Source organism: Myotis myotis, unplaced genomic scaffold (assembly GCF_014108235.1).
Source record: "Myotis myotis isolate mMyoMyo1 unplaced genomic scaffold, mMyoMyo1.p scaffold_m19_p_1, whole genome shotgun sequence".
Classification (NCBI taxonomy): Eukaryota; Metazoa; Chordata; class Mammalia; order Chiroptera; family Vespertilionidae; genus Myotis; species Myotis myotis.
In genome coordinates this window covers 188,826,460-188,846,793 of record NW_023416313.1, presented here as the reverse complement: position 1 = coordinate 188,846,793, position 20,334 = coordinate 188,826,460, and the positions used below count along the sequence as shown (strand labels likewise).

Sequence of the window (20,334 nt, the reverse complement as noted above, 5' to 3'; positions counted from 1 at the left end):
ATGATTCATTATTTGTAGATATAGAAAAATAAGTCTAGTTAATATCAACACCACACAGTTGGAAATTTTTTTTCTTGTTTAAGAACTTTTAAGGTCTACTCTCCTAGAATCTTTCAAATACACATTACAGTATTATTAACTGTAGTCACCATGCTGTACCTTACATCTGGAAGTTTATATCATTTAACATGATTTTTTAAAGGTCTTTCTTTACCTCTCAGAGTAAAATTTCCAGGGCTTGAAGAACTTCAATGATTAGAAATTGTAAATTTTTATAATTTAAACAAAATCACACTGAGTTTTGTGTTTCTATAGAGAATAATTTAAGTCGGGTCAACTGAACAATGTCCAAATGTCCAAATGCTTCCATTATTTTGAAATTAGGATATCTATAAGTACTGTTATTTTAAATTCATAATTCAACTGTAGGCTATAAATAACACAAAAGAGTAAGACCCCACCACCAAAACTCTAAACGAAAATGACTTTTACACAAATAATTAACTCGGGAATTGTGGACAATTTCTAAAATCCTTCATTGATTCTGATTCAAAAAGTATATCCTGTAGCCTTGGCTGGTGTGGCTCAGTTGGTTGAAGCATCATCCTGCACACCAAAAGGTGGGGGGTTCAATTTCTGGTCAGGGCACATACTCGAGTTTCAGATTTGAATCTGGTCAGGCATGTGTGGGAGACAACGATCGATGTTTCTCTCTCACATCAATGTTTCTCTCTCACATCGATGTTCCTCTCTCTCTCTCTCTCTCTTTCCCTTCTTCTTTCTAAAATCAATAAAAAAATACAATAGCCTTTGCTTAAAGAAAAGTATATCCTTTAAATGCAAGAATGTCTTCACCTGGGTTAACTGCTTACACCGATCTTTCATAGCAGCAGCATCTTCCTTCACAGCAGCAAGTAATTTATCTTTCTCTTGAAGCTGATGTACAAGTACAGTCAATTCTCCTTTACTTGACTACAATTGAGAAATCAATACAGTATTAGTAGTATTTAAAACAGGCTAATGAAAATGAAATATCTAGATCAAGTGTTCTTAAGCCAATACAGAGCTCACTAATACATGTAAGTAGAATGACTGCCAACTACTGGTAAGTAAAATATCATTCAGAAAAGTCACTGTATCAGTATATATTCTGATGCACAAAATAGGATACATATTAATCAAAAAAACATATTTTTATGGAGAATTATATAGGTCTTCCAGTTTTTAACCATGAATCAATATAGCAATCTCCCCTTCCTCCTCCTAAAAAATCAAAAGAATAATATGAAACCAAAATGCACCAAAATGAAAGTCATCTGTAATGTCAAAGTCATCTGTAATATCAGGAAAGATTGCCAAAAGCAGTGGAAATCAAACACAGGTGCTCAACAACCCTGTCAGAATATACCCAAAACTACAGAAGTGCCATGGGTGCTTAGTTCTCTGAAGTTAATAGGCATATCCTGAGAAGCAAAACCAACAATCTCCCACTTGACATCAGGAACAAGTACAAAGACAGAAGGTAGAAATTTTCTTGGAAGAAGGTCTCAAGAAGCAGTATAAATAAAAAATGAAGAAGAAATCATACAAACTTTACTCAGAGAAAGCAGCTACAGTGAGGCATAGTCAAGGGAGATTCTCTAGTGAAACTCTCTATAAAGAAGATTTTATCTGGGAAGAAGCAAAGGCTAAAAGAACTCAATCACACAAACAGCCCAACGAGAACACCCCTCAGTGGGAGAGGAGGACTGATCAAAAAGAAATAAAACAGGGTCTATACAAGATACAAGAAAGAAAAAAAAAGGAAAATAATAAGAAAAAACAAATGGCAAGAAGAAAAATCGCCAGAAAAAGATTGTCAAAGAGTAGACAAAAATTGTAATTAAAATATATCACCATGATTTTTAAAAACCTGGTATAACAGTCATTTCTGGAAAAATAAGAGCAAAGAACAGAGCTCAGAGAAAGAGCTCAGAGAAAAGACCAGACCACAGAAGGAGATAAAATATGAGCTGGCAAAACCCAAAGCAGAAGTAAAAGTAACACCATCTCAGAAATATAATCCAAATAGAAGCAACAAACAGAAAAAGAAAGACTGCTAAAAATACAATGAGACAGAGTACAAGGTGAAGTAAATAAAAAGAAGCAAATAAACCAAAAGCTTTTTTTTAGAATTAAAATAAATATGAAAGATTAAAGACAACAAAGAAGATCCAACATATGCTTAATTGATACTCATTATTTTACTTATTTTTAAGGGACACTGAATCTCATTATTGAAAAGACATGCTTTATCCCAAGTAATATTAATAAAGGAGTCAATGCTCAGACATATTATAGTAAAATTACTGCTAAACTTCAAAGAAGCTGAATCCCTGGATGTTTGTACAGTAGGGCATATACTGGAAAAGTCCAATAAATAATAAAAACTTGGTTGACTGCCCAAAGGATGTTTTTATTGTGAATATAGTTCAACAAAAACACATGAAAAGAGTGCAAAATTCAGGCAGGTCTCAGATCTGTATCCAGCAATTTGAATGTAGAGAATAGTAAAGCAAATATGAAAATTTCTCAAGGAAAGAAAGTGACATCCAGAAACATTATACCCCACCAAATTATCATTCAAGTATAAAGATGACAAAGAAGCATTTAACTTGCCAGAATTTGGGAAATATAGTTTCCATGAGCCCTTCTTGAAGAAATTCCAGGAAAAACAACTTCAGGCAACCAAGAGATGAATACAGAAGCTATGGCAAAAGAACTGGTATCAAGCTTTGAACCCATCATTAAACTGTAGAATTAAGACTAAAACAAACATGAGAATTATAGTCACAAAAGAAGCAATAAATATTAGAAGTACCTGATAAACAAATGTTATAATTAACAAAAGCTAGGAAAGAAGAGAGAAGATAGGAAAAAACTTAAGTAAGCAGATTTCCTCCTATTATATAACATTGGGCCAAAACAGTTAATAATTTAAAGTTGAAAAATTACTTTATTGAGGCAAGTGTATTTAAAGGCCAATACTAAGAAACTAATTAACCTATTAACTAAGATAATCAAATACATCTTTAAAATTTTTTATGGTAACCACATTAACAGTTAACATATTTTGAGCAATTACTGTAGGCTAGGAACTCTAAGCACCTACTACATATTATCTCATTTAATTCTCAAAACCTGATTATCATTCCCATTTCAGAGATGGGAAAACTGAGGCACCGAGGTTAAGTAACCTATCTAAGGCCACAAAGTTCAACGTGGCAGAACCCAGATTTGAATGCAGGAAATGTAACTCCAGGGCCCAAGATTTTAACCTACACTCTAAATATACACCACACTAGTACTGTAGCTTAAACACAAGTCATGTGCACCCACACACACAACATAATACCTCCTCTCTAATTATGCAATCTCTCTTCCCCAACCCCTAAAGTTTCAATCCTCCCTAAGCACCTGTGATCCCACTGTCTCCTGATATGTCTCCTTCTCCTTCTTTGTGGTGGCTTTCCCTGCCCTTTAAATGTTAATGTTTCTCATTCTTTAACTTTCTTATCACTCTTTACATCCTCTCTGGTTTAATATACATCCACCATACGTATTGGTGATAATACATTAATAGCCTAAATCACTTCCATTGAAATCCTTTTTCAACTCCAGAGAAATAAACATATATTCAATTGTGAAATGATCCTATCCATTTAAATGATCCAAAGAATACCTAAAACAACTTCCTAAAAAAAACAATCCTCTACTCTCTCTTCCTCTGCAAGTGTTCACAAATACCATTATCACCACAATCTATCCAGTTACTCAAGAGCAAAACAAGCATTCATTCTAGAGGACTCTTCTTTAACCACCATATGTAATTAATCAGCAAGTCTTCTAACCCCTCTACCTATACCCTATGCCTGTGCAAATGCTCCTGCATTTATCTTCCCCCTTTCTCTCAAGTGGTCTTTATAAGATTGGGGATTCATTTACATTTGGGACCTTGAAATCTATCAAAAGGTCTGACCAAGACTCAGTTTCTCTGACAAAAAAGGAAGAAATTAAACTTACCTAGTCTTTCCCTGATACAGTGGACCTACAGGGCACTGAGTCCCTTCTGATGAGAATAGAACCACTCCAGAGAGACCCAGAGCATTCCAAGGAAAGGGGGAAAAAATGTAGTTTCAAAATACTTTATGTCAAAACGCTGTCTTTAGCAGTCCCCAATTCCTCCTTGGCCTGCCTAAAATACCTATCCAGGGGAGTTTCATTTCCCACCTACTCACTAAAGTGCAACACTGTCTCAAACAATAAAATGACTACTCTTTTTTATATATACTTATCCAATTAAAATGAAGTACATCAAGTGACAAATTCATCAATTAATAATTTCAAGAATGTTCTTTGCAGCAGAATAATCTGATTTTGTATCCAAAGTCACTTAGAGTTATAACACTTACTCTGATTACCCTCAAACACCTTGTTTACTCTGGGCCATTGCTGATACCATATGAAGACTATCCAACAAGCATTCTACATTGTAAAACGCCATAGGTTTATAAGACACGTTATCAATAGATACTTACAAGCATGGACAGACTTATAATGCTAAGTAAATGTTACGACAAAAAGTCCAGAGAGTTATGAGAAACAACAGTGAAAACTATCTGGACGGGGAATTCAAATTATCTTTATATGAGGAAAGGATATTTAAGTGGAGATCTGAAAGAAGCATTAGCCAAGGGGAGAAATTGGGAGGTTAGGGGAGTGTGGGCTGTTGGGACAGTCCAAATAGAAGGATTGGTATGCTCTAGAGCAGCGGTTCTCAACCTGTGGTTCGCGACCCCTTTGGGGGTCGAACGACCCTTTCACAGGGGTCGCCTAAGACCATCGGAAAACACATATATAATTACATATTGTTTTTTGTGATTAATCACTATGCTTTAATTATGTCCAATTTGCAACAATGAAATTGGGGGGTCACCACAACATGAGGAACTGTATTAAAGGGTCACGGCATTAGGACGGTTGAGAACCACTGCGCTAGAGCAAGGGTGGGGAACCTTTTTTCTGCCAAGGGCCACTGTATATTTAGAACATCATTCGCAGGCCATACAAAATTATCAACTTAAAATGAGCCTGCTATATTTGGTCAAATACACCCCTAATGCCTTGGCAGAGCCAGATCAAATTATTTCCGGCTGGACATTCCCCATCCCTGCTCTAGAGGAACCAGAAGAGACCTAGAATAGGTGAAATGTAGTGAGTGACAGGGAAAATGCCATGAGGTAAGGTTAGAGAGAGAGATAGACAAAGTCCTGCTAAGGAATTTGGGTTATATTCTAATTGCAAAGAGAAAGACACCTAAGGGTTTATAAAGGTCACCTTGCAGTTGTATTAAAAAAATAAATTAGAGGACTAACAGGGAAAGCAGAAACATTACCTTGGAGACTATTGAAGACAATCAGGTGAGAAGTGATAGCTTGGATTGGGTAGGGGGTGGGGGTGGGGTGTGTTTAAGAAAATATGGAAGCCACTCAAGGTTTTAAAGCAGATAATTAGTGTTTTTGGGGGGGTAGAGGGTTTAATGTGTGTGTGTTTAGAACAATTAAGGCTACATCAAATAATGAATACCAGAAATTGTGTCATCTTATGTTACACAAGTAACACATAAAAACTTGTCACCTTTCCCAGTATAACATAGTACACATAATATAGTGAGCAAGACTCATGAGGAATTAAATATTAACTCCACAGATTTTGTTTTTGTGTTTTTGTTTCCTTACTTATTTTAGTCATAGCAATGATTACACTATCCAAATAATTTATTTATTTTACAAGGGTAATACTATATACATGCACAGACAATAACAAATTCCCAGGTTTTTGAATGGTGCTATCTTCAGTCACAAAAATATTCCCTATATGCTATCCAGAAATCACCTGAACTTGCTTTCAATACTTCCAATTAGAAGATAGCAAAGTACAACTTAGCCAGGAGCCAAAAGACTTTAAAGTGAAATAAATCATCTTACTTGTAAGCAATTTGGTTTTGTCAAAGCATCTAATGACACACACACCTAAGTAAGTGTACTGATTAGTGTGGGTATATGAAATAACTTCTAAGGACATTCTAGAACTTCTAAATGTGGCCATAAACTTTGGGGTATAAAGAATGGAAGTAGATGATAATTTATTGCTCTAGCAAAAGTTTTGCTTGGAGAACTTCTAATCTGCTTCCATATATGCTCATAACCAAAAATATGCTTACCTTCTTTAAAGCATCCTGTATCACACCAGACTTCTCCTTTAGCAGGTCTACAACACAAAGGGCTTCATCTTCAGAAAATATCATAGTCTTCAAGGACAGAATAAAATCTTTAAATTTCATTTCAGCATTTTCTAAAAGCAAAACAAAACAAAATAACAGTTGGCATTTAAAAGACACCGTAACTTCAGTAAAGCAAGCATCAAGAATTCTTAACCCAGAAAATAACCAAGACAAAACAGACTTATATTGCGTCAAACAAAAATAAATACTCTAGTCAAGAGAGAGCAAGTGTTTAAGCATCTTTAATGTAATATGGAATGAATTACATTAACTGACAATTTGCTCAAACTGTACAATACTTGGTTCATCTAACAAGACTGCAATTTAGTAGGGGAGGGCGGGGGTAAGGGGAAGAGATCAACCGAAGGACTTGTATACATGTATATAAGCCAAACCAATGGACATGGACAACAGGGGGATGGGAGCATGAGTTTGTGTGTGGGGGGGAGGTTGGGGCTAATGGGGGGGATGAGGACACATTTGTAATACCTTAATAAAAAAAAATAAAAAAAAAAAGACTGCAATTTAAATTCAAAAATTTAATACTAAGGTGCCAATATGCCCTCACTTTAAAAACAAAAAAATCACTCAAGTCTCTAGGATGTAATAGCATCTATACTAGATATGTTCACAAATATTCTCATTTAACCTTAATACTCGTGACATATAAACCAAATTTTAAAGGTGAGAAAATAAGATCGAGGATAATTATTAAAAGGAAATCTGATTTTTCAAATACATACAAGAAATCCCAACATTTAGAAAAATCCATGTATCAGACATCTGACTCACCCATCTCAATTCCTCGAGTGCTCTCATATTAGGCATCAACTTACTCTTCCTAAAAGCAACTGCTACCCATTAGACCCGAAAAAGCCCAGGGCTTTTAATATTTCAGCTACATTATTAAGTTTAAACAGGCATTGTGTGCATGTGTGGGGACAAGGGGTATGTGAGAACTCTGTACTTTCCATTCAACTTGACTGTAAACCTAAAACTACTCTAAAAAAATTAATCTATTAAGAAATTAATCAAAAAAATAAAAGAAATTAACCAAAGAACTTAATGCATATATGCATAACCCATGGACATAGAGAATAGTGTGATAAAGGCCTGGGGGCGGGGGGCGGGGGAGTTAAGGCATGGGAGTGGGTGGGGAAGGGTGTCAATGGGGGCGGAAACAGGGGGACATCTGTAATACTTTCAACAATAAAGTTAAAGTTAAAAATGATAATAAAAATAAAAGGTGATTGTGAATTAGCATAGAAATCTTGCATAAGACAATCATAGAAGGGAAAAGATCACCAGACACCACAATAGCTGTGAGCCCTTGCTCAAATCAAAGCCAGTGTCCAAAAACTGAGGTTGGACTAGAAAACTACCAATAAATCCTTTACTACAATATTCTATTAGTCTTTTGCGATTCATTGCTTCTATGAGAAAATGTACTCAATTCCATTAGAACTCAAAAATGTCTTTTTTCAATACAATAGATTGCCTCATTCTGTATGTTACCTTTATCAGTTTCCACCCTCAGTTTTTTAGCCCCCATTTTCTGGATTCCTTCTACTTGGTTAGGTTTAATCAGATCAACAACCTCTCTCTTCACCACAGGACTTGAGTCTGCATTATCCATCAAAGGAATATAAGTAGTTGCATGAATAAGAGGTTCATCTACCAGGACTGCAATTTAAATTCAAAAACATTATAATTAGTATTTTTTTACAGCAGTAAATATCATGTAAGCACATTTAAGTTTAATGATAAATGCAGTTATTTTCAAATCTCTAATACTACCTAAATTTGGCTTTAAATTCCTATTTTATCATTTAAAAAGTCAAAACACAGTACCAGTTCAATATTATTTCATAGTAAACATTTAAATCATCTAAAAATTTGCAGCTTATCTCTTTCTAATAGTATCTGAAAATTTCTTCTTATACATCCTTTACATTTTAGTTGGTTCTCATTTTTCTTCTGTTTTAAGAATCCATTTACATTTAATTAATGCTCAAGAAAAAATTAATTTTTCTTTATGTTGATTCTTTGTTGAATGTGATAATTTCTAATTGAGTTCCTCTGACTTGCTAAGTACACAAATCAGTCAATGTTTCTTCTAGATATCTTCTTACTTCTAATAGTATGCCTCCAATTTCTGTGGCACATCTTACTACATTGGTTAAAACTTCCAGAACAACATTAAAAGTGGAGGAAGAGCTACAGCCAGTTTGGCTCGGCTCAGTGGATAGAGCATCGGCCTGGTCGGCCTGGTGACTGAGGAGTCCCGGGTTCAATTCCGGTCAAGGGCATGTGCCTGGGTTGCAGGCTCGATCCCCAGTAGGGGGTGTGTAGGAGGCAGCTGATCAATGATTCTCTCATCATTGATGTTCCTATCTCCCTCTGCCTTCCTCTCTGAAATCAATAAAAGTATATATTTTTGTATAAAAGTGGAGGAAGAAAGCCTCCTTACTTTGTACCTAATTTTAATGGGAAAAACTCTATGAGTATGAACAGTAAAGTCTCCTGTCGGTCAGAGATACAAACTTCCATATTTATATGGGAATCTCTCTATATTCCTACCTTTTGAAAAAATTGGGCATGCATAGTTCTTTTACTTAAAACGTAAAATTTAATGTTATGAAATGTTTTTGCATAATATTTTTTATACCTGATTGCTTGATAGGTGTTGTAATTTTAATGCAAATAATAGAATTTAATTTTTTCCTTTTTCAATTTTACTATTTTGTAGCACTAGTTGATAACACGGCCCAATATTACTTAAAAATTACTGTTTAAACTACATAAATTTCAGTTAAGTTTCTCCTGGATAACTCTGAACATATAAAAATTGCACTACCACATTTAATTGGATGCTTCTCATATATACATGCAAATTATATTCAGGAAATAGTTGCGAATATAAAGTAATGACAGATCAAGCTAATGTTATCAAACATAATCCTTAAGTGATATTAAAAAGTATAAATATTTCAGGAATCCTTTTCTTCTATAAAGTCTGTATGCCATTTACACTATTTTCAAAATGTAGTTCAGCATGAGAATATATTTAAACTATAAATACTTCTTTATCACAAACTTATACCCTGCCCATCTGTCAAAGTACTACAAACCCACAAGGCTAAAGAGAACCCTGGACTCACATTAGTATTAAAGCTATTAAAGTATACATTCAACTGGAAATTAAAGAGTATGTGAAGTCTCTAGGGTCCTTATCATAGTGTGCTGCTATAGAATTAGTATTTATAAAATATGTATCTACACATTTCACCATTTTCTGTCTTTTGTTTCTTTGATGAAACTTTCTTCTTTCCTGATCCACTTTCTTGTTTAGTCTCTTGGTGGAGGGGTAATGATTCTTGCTTTTTTGAAGGTACCATAAGAGTTTCCACCTTTTTATCCTGATCATCTTTATTAAAAATAAATAAAAAATCATATTAAAAATAAAGGAAAATAATCAGAAAAGATACAATTGTTAATAAATAACTCAAAGAATGCTTTACCACCCAAATTTAAGCTCTGATATATAACTTCCACTAATAACTTGTCATTGTAGCTTTCTTACTTTGCTACACCTGCTCTTTAATTTCATCAAGAATTCTAGCACTTGCTCCTTCTTTTAAATCCCATTTTTCAGCCATTCCTAATGTACCATTTCTTCTGTGACTACTATAGCTGAGTCCCTCAACTTAACTTTGGAAAGCAATAACCTCTTTGATATAGTCTGCCTATATCAAATACTGTCCCATGTAATTTGTACTCCCAAGTTCGACCAAAGATGTCTTTCTAAAACATAAATCTGACCATGTAACTAACCTACCTGAAAGTCTTCAACAATGGCTAAACTATCACAACCCAGCTCCTTAGCACAGTATAGAAAAACCATCATGAACTAACCACTGCATATCTTTTCAGCTTTGTTTCCTACCACTCCCTACACCTCATATTTCACGGTTCAACAATACACTGCATTCTTTTTTTGGTGAGGATGTTTTTTCATTGATTTCATAAAGTGGGAAGCAGGGAATGGGAGGGAGAGAGTGGGAGGGTAGGGAGAGGAACATTAATGTGAGAGAGACACAACAATTGGTTGCCTCCCACACACACCCTGACTGGGGATAGGCATCGAACCTGCAACCCAGGTATGTGCCCTTGACAAGGAATCGAACCCTCGATGTTTCCATGCTTGGGCCGATGCTCTAATCACTTAGCATACCAGACAGGGCAATACACTGAATTCTTATACCTTTGTGCCTTTACACATGATATTCTACCAATCTATATATATAAAACCATAATATGCAAATAGACCGAACGGTGGAACAACAGAACTGGTCGCTATGACATGTGCTGACCACCAGGGGGTTCACGCGGAACATGATGGGCATCGGCCATGGTGGGATGGTGGAGGTGAGTGGGGCACCAGACCAAGGCGGGGCACTGGTTGCTGTCATGAGGCAAGCCTCCAGTAGTTACTAAAAATTCTTTGCTCCCCTGCGCTGCAGTCCTACCCAGCGCTCGCACCTGCTGCTGGTGCAGGCCGCACTCACACCCACTACCGGCACGTGGCGCCGGCCCCTATCCCTTGGCGCCATCAGCGGGTACAAGCCACGGCTGCCAGGCCCAATCGCCTCTCAGGGCTTCTCCACCTCCCCTTGCTCCTGAGAGGCGATCAGGACTGGAAGCCGTCTCTCGCACCTGCTGCCAGCAATGGCCCTGCTCGCTCCCACTGCTGGCACTGGCCCCAATCACTCCACACCATTAGCGGGTGCGAGCAGGGCCGGCACTGTCACCGCATGGCAGCAGCAGCGGCAGCAGCAGCAGCGGCGGCAGCAGCGGCAGGAGCAGGGCTGTCAGCAGAGAGGGGGGCCACAGCGGGAGGGGCTGGGCAGGGGCCTGGAAGATCGGCTGAGACCCGCCCCTGTGCCCACCGCAGCCTCGCAGCACACAGTGCCTTTCAAGGTGCACGAATTTGTGCACTGGGCCCCTAGTATGGAATAAGACCCCACTATTTGCTTGGTGACATGATTCACCCTGGAAGACCCAGCTTAGGCACTCCCTCCTCTGTAAAGCTTTTTTCCCCTGGTCTCCGTAAATACTTGTTTAGACCTCTGTACTTCTTCTATACCTTACACATCTCTTATATAAATGACATTTTATTATTGGTTTATATGTCCTTCTCCCCTCTTCTTGTAATACCCTATCCCCAGCCCTTCCCAGCCATCCAAATAAACTAGCTAGTATTTACTCAACCTTTTAGATTAATTTCAGTCATTATATGAACTAATTGGCCAAATAGAACTCCTAAACTGGTTTAGATATGCACAGATCATTATAGATAACTTTTTATTTTATAATATTTACTAGAGGCCCGGAGCACGGATTTGTACACCAGTGGGGTCCCTCGGCCTGGCCGGCACCCTCTTGCAATCCGGGATCCCTCGGGAGATGTCGGACTGCCGGTTTCAGCTCAATCCCCTCAGGCCAGGCCGAGGGACCTCACTGGTGCACGAATCCATGCACCGGACCTCTAGTATGCATATAAGATCTTTGGTTACTCTCTTCCCGCCCTCCTCCTTCCCCCCTTCCCTCTGAGATTCATCAGTCTGTTGCATGTTTCCATGCCTCTATTTTTGAGCATATGCCTCCTGGTGGTCGAATGGTCAAACGGTCGCTTAGGCTTTTATATATATATAGATGTTTGTATCTACAGCTAGAATGTAAATACCTTGAAAATGCACAATTCATCTCTGTAGTCCTGGCATCTAGTATAATGCCTACCATAAAACAGATGTCTACTAAATGTTTGCAAAATCAAGCAAGAGTGAAAAGATATATCTAATTTATCTTTTCATCTTTAATTCTTATCACACTGATTAGACAGCATTGATTGAAATAAGTAAGTTTCTAACTGCTGGTACTTAAAGATCCCTTGTGGTGTTAGTAAAACAGTTTGATTTTATGTTTCTATTAAAGGTCTTTCCAATACTTGTAATATGAAGTTTAATTTTAAATGCTGTTTTATGATCAATACCAATTATTTCTATCAGCAATTAATGTTAATGAAAGCAAACACACAGTAAAAAGGATAATGATTTCGTTTCAGACTCAGCATTTAACATTTTGTATGCACATCTAATACTTTATTAGGTGTGAATTTCAAGCTCTAAAGTTATTAAAAACAAATACTATCATCAATAAAGTTAAATAGATTATAATACCGCTTCCATTTTTAGACTTCTTCTGTCCTGGTTTCTTCTTTGAGGCAGCTGTTTCAGAGGGGGGTGTGGGCTGTTTAGTAACTGGGACAGGTTCTACTTTTTTGCTTGGAATCTTTGATACATCACTTTCTTTGGTGACCTGCTCTTCAAGTACAGGCTTGTGTTTCTTTTCCTTCTTTTTTCTTTCTCTAACACTACTAGAAGTTTCAACCACATTCAGTGGAACAGGTACAAGTTGCTCATCTTCTACAGCCAAGGCATCAGATAATTTAAAGTCCCGGGGTACACTCTCAGAATCGGATTCATGAAGGTTCCCATTCTGGATTTCTTTCTTTTTATTCTTTTTCTTTTCTGCCTTCTTTTTATCTGTTTTGGTAGGAACAAGCTTTTGTTCTCTCTTCTGTTTTGCAAGAACTTCATCATATAATGTTTCTTTCATGAAAAGCCAGAAGAAGAGGAATATTACTGTTATAACTACTGAAGGAATAAGAACAATAAAATATGTTGACTCATAAAATTCCATCATGCTTTTGTTAATGTGATCCTATAAAGCCTAAAAGAGAAAGAAAGAAAGAAAAAAAAAAACTTAGTCTTATAAAAATTAAATACACAAAACCTCTGCTCTTTCAAGTGGCATTTCAGATCTAACCTGATCTATAAATCTAATCAGGTTAGTTGTTTAAATCACATACTTGATTACCTTGCCAAGTACAAGGTTCAAATACACTATGGAAGAAAAATGTGTGGTAATTAGAACAAGTGTAACACATCCTTCCATTTTTCAATCATGTGAAAAGATGCTAATAGGAGGAAAAAAACTTAAGACATCCATTTTTTCCCCAAATATCCACCTTTAATACTTCATTAGTACTTTTATTGTACAATATTCATGAATATTATTATGTATGGAAATAAAGTGGCATTAACTACTATCAACACAATGGGTATTAACTAAAAGTACTACACTCTTAATAATAAAAAAAATAGAGGTGGTTCATTACTCCTTTTAGAGAGTAGAGCCCATTCACAAACTGCTAGCACCTTTATTCTACCAAATAGTACCTATGTCATAAGATTGAGAGAATGAAATGATACTGTACATAAAGTATTTACAGAACCTTACAGCAAATAAGCACTCTAATGTTACCCATCACTTATGTAGCAACTACTAAGATCATATAAACAAGGCAAATGAACCTCAGGCCAGTTAAGTAAGATAGTAAGTTCACACATACATTAAGTGGCAATAATCAGCAAAGCCACAATCAAACCCAAGCTCTTCAGATTCCTTGGCACCTATGCTCTTTCCACTACATCATACATTCTATAATTAAAGAACTGAGCAGTAAGAAGCTTGCATAAAAATCTTAGATTTAATGAGGTCTAAGACTTAAGTCTAACTAATGACTTCCAGCTTATTAAACCAAATCAGACTATTTCCTTGACAACTTAAATGACTTGTGTGCAAGAATAAAAAATAACTGTCCCACATTTTCCAGGGAGCATGTAGAACATCAAGACTCTTGAAAGACAATATATATGAAAATCATATAAGTTCTGATAACTAATTATAGATGTTACTCAGAGTGAAAATAAAGAAAGGTAGATAAGCGACATTCTCCTCTAGTAATGATAGGCAGCTAGGATCTCATGGCTCCTATAGAGCCTACTCAATATGGAAACCACTTTAAAGAACCTCTCACTGAATTAAATGACATTTCTCCTCTAGGTAGAAATACATGGACTGGTGTCTACAGAAAGCTAATGATTCTGGCTAGCAGTCTATTCTCCTGTGTAGTCATTTATTTATTTTTGTGTGTGTATTTTTATTGACTTTAGAGAGAGAAGAAGGGAGAAGGAGCGCTATGGAAACATCAATGAGGGAGAAACATCGATGGGCTGCCTCCTGCACACCCTGTACTGAGGAAAGAGCCCAGGCATGTGCACTGATCAACTGAACCGGCAACCTCTTGGTGCATGGGTCGACACTCAACCACAGAGCACACCAACCAGGCTGTAGTCATTTATTTTTATAAATCCACTAAATATCTATTTTATAAAAACCCATCTATATTATAAAAACGCACTGGCCTTAACGCCATAACGACCAAAGACCAGTCACCAGGAGGTTGCGTGCACAGCGAGGCGCGTGTGGATGGGCAGGGACTTGACTCTGGGTCTCGCAGCGCTGGTGGGACTCGGGGGAGTCCCGTGGTGCGGCGGGGTCTGGGATCCCAGGTCTCGCGTGATTTCGTGTGCTGGGTCACTAGTGAGAATATAAAGACAATAGCTGCTATTGCTATGAAAACTAAATTAAATCCTTTGGAAGGCCTTGATGAAGTAAAAAAATCTAGAATGACTTGACTTTCAACTTGGAAAATTTCTAGTGGCCACATTTTCATTCCCCTTTAAAGAAACCAATAGTAGAAATTACCAACAATGCTTTTAGGGTATGATTTATGGAAAAAAGATCAGAAGATACTCCCGCCCCGCCCCCCAATTCAAAGACAAAAGATTGATCCAAAAAATAAGACAAATAAAAATGTTTTCAGTTAAAATAAAATATTTAAGGCATACCGATACTTTCAGTTCCTGCTTTAACCAACTTAACCAATGGTCCTAATCACATAGGGCTGAGAAAAAGGTTTCCATCGCACTCTAACATCATTCCGTCCACCAAGGGGTCCCCAAAAGCTCCAATACCACTTTTCTCCTACTCTCTGACTAACTGAAGTTGAAAACTATATGAGCAAACTGAAAACTACATGTGTCCAAAAATGAGGTATCCATCACAGTAAGGAACCGCAGGGTAAGGATTTCATTTGTCATTAACAAATCTTTATTGAGCACATGCTATGTGCCAAGCACTGCCCTAAACACTCAATAAACAAAACAGACAAAAAGTCCTGACCTCAGAGAGGTTACATTATAGTATGTGTTTGGGGGCAAAGAGAAGAAACAATAAACACAATTAAATAGAATATACATAGTTTGTTGGAAGGTGACAAGTGCTATGGAGAAAATAGAGCAAGATACAGATCATAAGTAGGGGAATGCAGCTTTAAATAAAATAGTAAAGTAAGATAGACCATTGAAAAGCAACGATTTGAAGGAGACATGAGAGTCAGCCATGCAAATATCTTAGGAAAAAAAGGTGGTCCAAGGAGGGGAAGCAGTTAGTTTAAAGGCCCTAAGACAGTTAGTTGGGCTGGAGGGAAATAAACAGGGGGAAGAGTAGCAACTAAATTAAGACAGGTAAGGGGTGATGGGAAAGTAGGAGTGCCCAACTTCTGAAGGCCTTGTAGGCCATATAGACTTCATCTTTTACTCTGCATATGGAAAGGCCCTACAGGGTTTTGAAGAGAAGTGATATGATCTGGTTACTATGTTGAAAAAGACTGTAGGGAGCTAGGGTAGGTAGAAGCAGGGAGACCAGTTGGAAGACTAACTACAGAAATCTAGGCAAGAGATAAGAATGGCTTGGACCAGCTTAGTGAGCCATGGAGGAGGTAAGAAGTGATTTAATACTGAATACATTTTCAAAATGAAACAGAGTCAGAATGCCAAGTGTGAAAGCGATAAGTCAGGGATAACTCCAACAGGTTTTTTGCCTGAATGTTGGATGCAACAGCCATCAAAAGAGATAAATCAGACTGCACCTGAGGCAGGTTTAAAAAGGAAAATGGAAGTTTAGTTTAAGTTGACTACAGTGAAACCTCAATATAAAGGACTAATTCAGGCAAGGGGTGTCCGTTAAAGCCAAAAGTCCGTTAGGTTTTCTGAATGCATATGTTTAAAAAATAACAAATTAGTTAGTTTACCCGTTTTTACTTATAAGACACGTTTGTGTAATTAAAATTAAGTATGTTTGAAATTTTAATTTCACAGAAAAGTTTTCTATATTTATTACTTATTTTTAAATTTATACTTAATTTTAAATTTATACCTATTCAGTCTAGGAAATGGTCCATTCACCAGTCACCAAGAGCACATGGCTGTGGTGTGACTTAGCACAGAAGGAAGCATCGGTTAAAACTGCTTCAGAAAGTCATGCCAGGAGACAACAGAACCAATTAGCATGCACTATGCAGTGTGATCACGTGCTAATCATTACCCATCATTGTTTCCAAGCAGTGATTCTTGGATTTAAGTATGTAGACTATAGTTGTAGATATGTAATATTTATTTATATTGGTGAAATTATTACACTGTTTTTTCCAACACACGGCCTATTCACTAAAATTTGTTTAAAATAACTTTATTAATAACAACAACAACAAAAAACCCATTAACTTAATAAGCAAATCTTGGTTAAAAGCACTTAAAAATTAACAGGGTATTAATTTCCACACATCACATAGGAACCAGAAATTTTGTGTGATAAATCCAAAGTCCGTTATATTGAGGTCCACAAAAATCAAGGGTTTACTATACTTAACATCCAAGGTGGAATGTGGAACAGGTTGTCTGGAATGCAGGAGGGAAGTCTGAAATGCAGATATAAATATGGCAGCCATCAGCATGAGATCACCAAGGAAGTATTAAAAAAAAGTGAACCAAGGACTAAACATTCCAACCTCAAGAACAGAGGAATCATAAAGACAGTATGAGCAAAGCAATTAGTAAGAAGAGAAACCAAAAAAGCAATGCCCTGAAAGCAGGGGAGTGTAAACAGTTTCACTTAGTGTACAAATCACTTTGCTGAGACCAGATTTAAGGTTAAAAGTTCTTAATCAGCCCAGAGCAGTTAAGGTGATGTGTAAAATACTAATTTTATCTTTAAAAAAGAGGTGAGCATTTCTTAGACATCTCCTAAGAACACTGTATTTCCCATTAGAGTCGCTACTTAGTATTCTTAGTACTAAAAGTATATTTTGCCTCTTATCTTTTTAACATCAAACCAATTAGTCTGGCTAGTGTGGCTCAGTGGTTGAGTGTGGACACATGAACCAGGAGGTCCCCGGTTCAATTCCAGTCAGGATACACGTGCAGGAGGAAGCCAATCCATGTTTCTCTTTCATTGATGTTTCTAGTCCTCTCTAGCCCTCTCTCTCTCTCTCTAGCCCTCTCCCTTCCCCTCTCTCTCTCTCTCTCAAATCAATAAACATATTTTTAAAAATACCTCCTTGACATGTTTCAAATAAAATTCAAGTTAAGAACTTAGTGATAGTAACAATCCTAAAGCACGGGTCCTTTAGAAGTTAAGCCTCAAAAAAATCTTTCACTTGAGTCCTTTAGAAAAGCTACAGACTGTTATTTACCGTCTAATTATTAAAATGTCCTACCTACTAACAGCTAATCAACACTTACAAATGAGAAGGAGGTTTGGGATGAAAGACCCAAGAAAACATACCAAACAGAAGAGACTACTGATATTAAAGGATATAGAAAAAAACTGAATTAGAACCAAAATCATGTATTAATGGCTCTTCATAATGTTGACCCTGAGTCATCAGGGTTAAGTAATACTGAAAAGCCTTTATAAGTTCAAAGTGCTTAATACATTTAAGGAAGTTTTTCACTAAGCTTTGTTATAGTTGAAGTTTCAGAGTGAGTCTCAGAAAGTTAAAGTAAATAGAACACCTCATTTTCTAAGCTCACCTAACAGAGTACTGTTATAATTGGTGATGCTGCAAAATGAGAAGAGACATTTCTAATGCAATGTTGGGGGAGGGGAGTAAGGTACTGTTCTTAGGACCTACAAACAATAAACCCCGCTACTTCTTGCTAAATCCCTGAACAAAAGGGGGTGGGGAGAGCCTCTTTTTGTCGGAGAACACAATCTGAAAATCGACAGCAAAGCACGGAGACCAGAACCACAGATCAACGCAAGAATTCTCCAGGGTTATCCTTGGGAGGATCACTGCAGGCTCATCAGCAACTGCTTCGGCCAAAACTGGAGACAGGGCTGCCAAGTGCCCGCTCGCTCGGTGCGGCAGGGAGGACAAGTGCATCTAATTAAGCAAGAACTCAAACGCTGGGTCAATTCCTGCACAACTCGGTGTTCGGTTCATCCCAACGTGTTTACCTTCGGCGGGCGATGAGCATCTACGTTTCCCAAAGCATCTGAAAACACACCCACAACTCTGAACAGTGAACTTCCGCGGCAGCTTTTCAAGCAGTGCTTGTTCCAACACCTGCGACGGGATCCTTTCCGAGTCCAGGCCCAACTACGAGTCTGGACTCTTTCCTCCCGGGAGGGGCGGCTAAGACCCGACAGCCCCGTCTCGAACCGAATCTCGGCGCCGCTGGACGAGGTCAGGAGGCGCCGGGGCCCGCGGGCTCCTGCACCACCGCCCGCCGAGCGGGGCTGCACGGCCCCCGCCAGGTATCTCCTGGCCGAGAGACCTTTCTAGGCGGCCAGCGGGGCTTTCCGCCCAGATCCCAACGCCAAAAATCTCATTGTTGGACACCGAAGGGGGAGGGGGAGCGGTAAGGAAGACACACCCCTCCGGGAGAGGAAGGGAGAACTTCCCTGCTCTCGAGGGCGAGCCACACGTTTTCCCAAACTCTCCCCTCCCGGAGCGGTCCCATCCCCAACCGCCCCCCACCAAAACCCGGGACGCGCACCGGGCGGCGGGAAGGGGCCCTGGGAGGGGCGAGGGCCGGGCGCTCGGAGTCCGGGAGGCGAGGCTGAAATTCCAGCATGGCGCACGCGTGGCCCATCCGGCCCAGGGACGCGCCGGAGACGCGCTCCCTCCGTCCACCGGCCCCGGAGGCGGTCATCCGCCTTCCCTCCCGGGGGCCCGCAGGCCCGGCTAAAAATAGGCGCCTCCGTCACCCCAGGGCCCTCTCCCGCCGACCTCGCCCTCGAGAGACGTCCTCGGGGGAGACCTGGGTCGCGCTCGGAGGCGCCGCGGCAGAGCCGGGGTCGGGCCGTGAGCGGGCGGCCCGTGAGGCCGAGCCGCCCGGGGAGCCCGCCGCCGCCAAGGCCCGGCCCGAGCTGGAGTCCGGCGGCGGGACCCGGCGCCCGAGGCCTACCCGGCGGACGGCGGGCCGTGTTCGGGCCCCGCGGCCGCGCCCCCGAACCGGTGCGGCCCTCCCGTCCGGGGCCCCGGGGCCGGCGCCGCCCCGACCCGACGCCGCCTGCTCGTCCTTACCCTGCGCGGCGGGGGGAGGAGACCGGGAAGACACGGCGGCGCCCGCACGACAGCCCGACCGCCAGCTCCGAGGTGCCGCCACCGCAGTTGCTCAGGTGCCGTCGCGCCGCCCGGCACGGGGCGGGGCGGCCCCGGCACGTCCGGGCGTCTGGGCCGGCGGTGCCCGGAGACCGGCCCCTTAAAGGGACAGGCGCCCGCCGCCTGGGCCCCCGCGCGCGCTGAGAAGCCCCCGCGTGGGGCTGCTCGGGATTCCGGGGCGGTCCCCCGAGATAACGTTCCGCGGCTGGTGGGGGTAGGAGCTCGGGGCTGGAGGCTCGGCGGCACTTCCTTCATTCCTTAGCCCTGCCCCCCTCTTTCTCTCCCTCCCTTCTTCCTCCTCCCCCTCTTCTCTTTCTCTCTCTCTCCTTCCCCCAAAGCTGGTTTCATCTTACGGGGACCTCCACACTGGGTGACTTTTTATTTTTTTTGTAACCTTAAGCAAATGGTACTAGATTTCACCCTGCCCATCCCAGATTCCTCTCCAGAAATCAAAACGAAACCTTTCGCTCCTACGTCTTTCTCTTTGCATTAGCCTTCAGGCAACCCTAGCTTCAAACGGAGAGAACAATTAAAAACCGACCCAAATAAATAGTGTGCAAATATTATGAAGCTGCTGGCTGGCGGGCTCTCTTTA

General features: G+C 39.7%; 1 protein-coding gene across 18 annotated transcripts in view; it reads right to left on the bottom strand.

Annotated features, from left to right (window-relative positions):
- KTN1 (kinectin 1) overlaps positions 1-19,800 on the bottom strand; it is a 104,205-nt gene extending 84,405 nt beyond the window's left edge. For 14 of the 18 annotated variants that reach the window (XR_004967402.1, XR_004967401.1, XM_036308080.1 and 11 more), the window contains exons 1-6: positions 19,662-19,800; positions 12,562-13,114; positions 9,612-9,749; positions 7,838-8,005; positions 6,263-6,393; positions 856-972 (exon numbers count right to left, since the gene is read on the bottom strand). Coding sequence is in view for 16 of the 18 variants with exons in the window: in XM_036308080.1 (XP_036163973.1) it covers positions 856-972; positions 6,263-6,393; positions 7,838-8,005; positions 9,612-9,749; positions 12,562-13,087 (1,080 nt within the window). In the remaining 2 variants the exon portion in view is untranslated. Of the gene's footprint in view, positions 1-855; positions 973-6,262; positions 6,394-7,837; positions 8,006-9,611; positions 9,750-12,561; positions 13,115-18,589; positions 18,608-19,369; positions 19,505-19,661 lie in introns of those variants that run through there. The other 4 variants (XM_036308090.1, XM_036308099.1, XM_036308170.1 and 1 more) reach the window with 4 other exon arrangements.
- Positions 19,801-20,334: the final 534 nt, after the last annotated feature.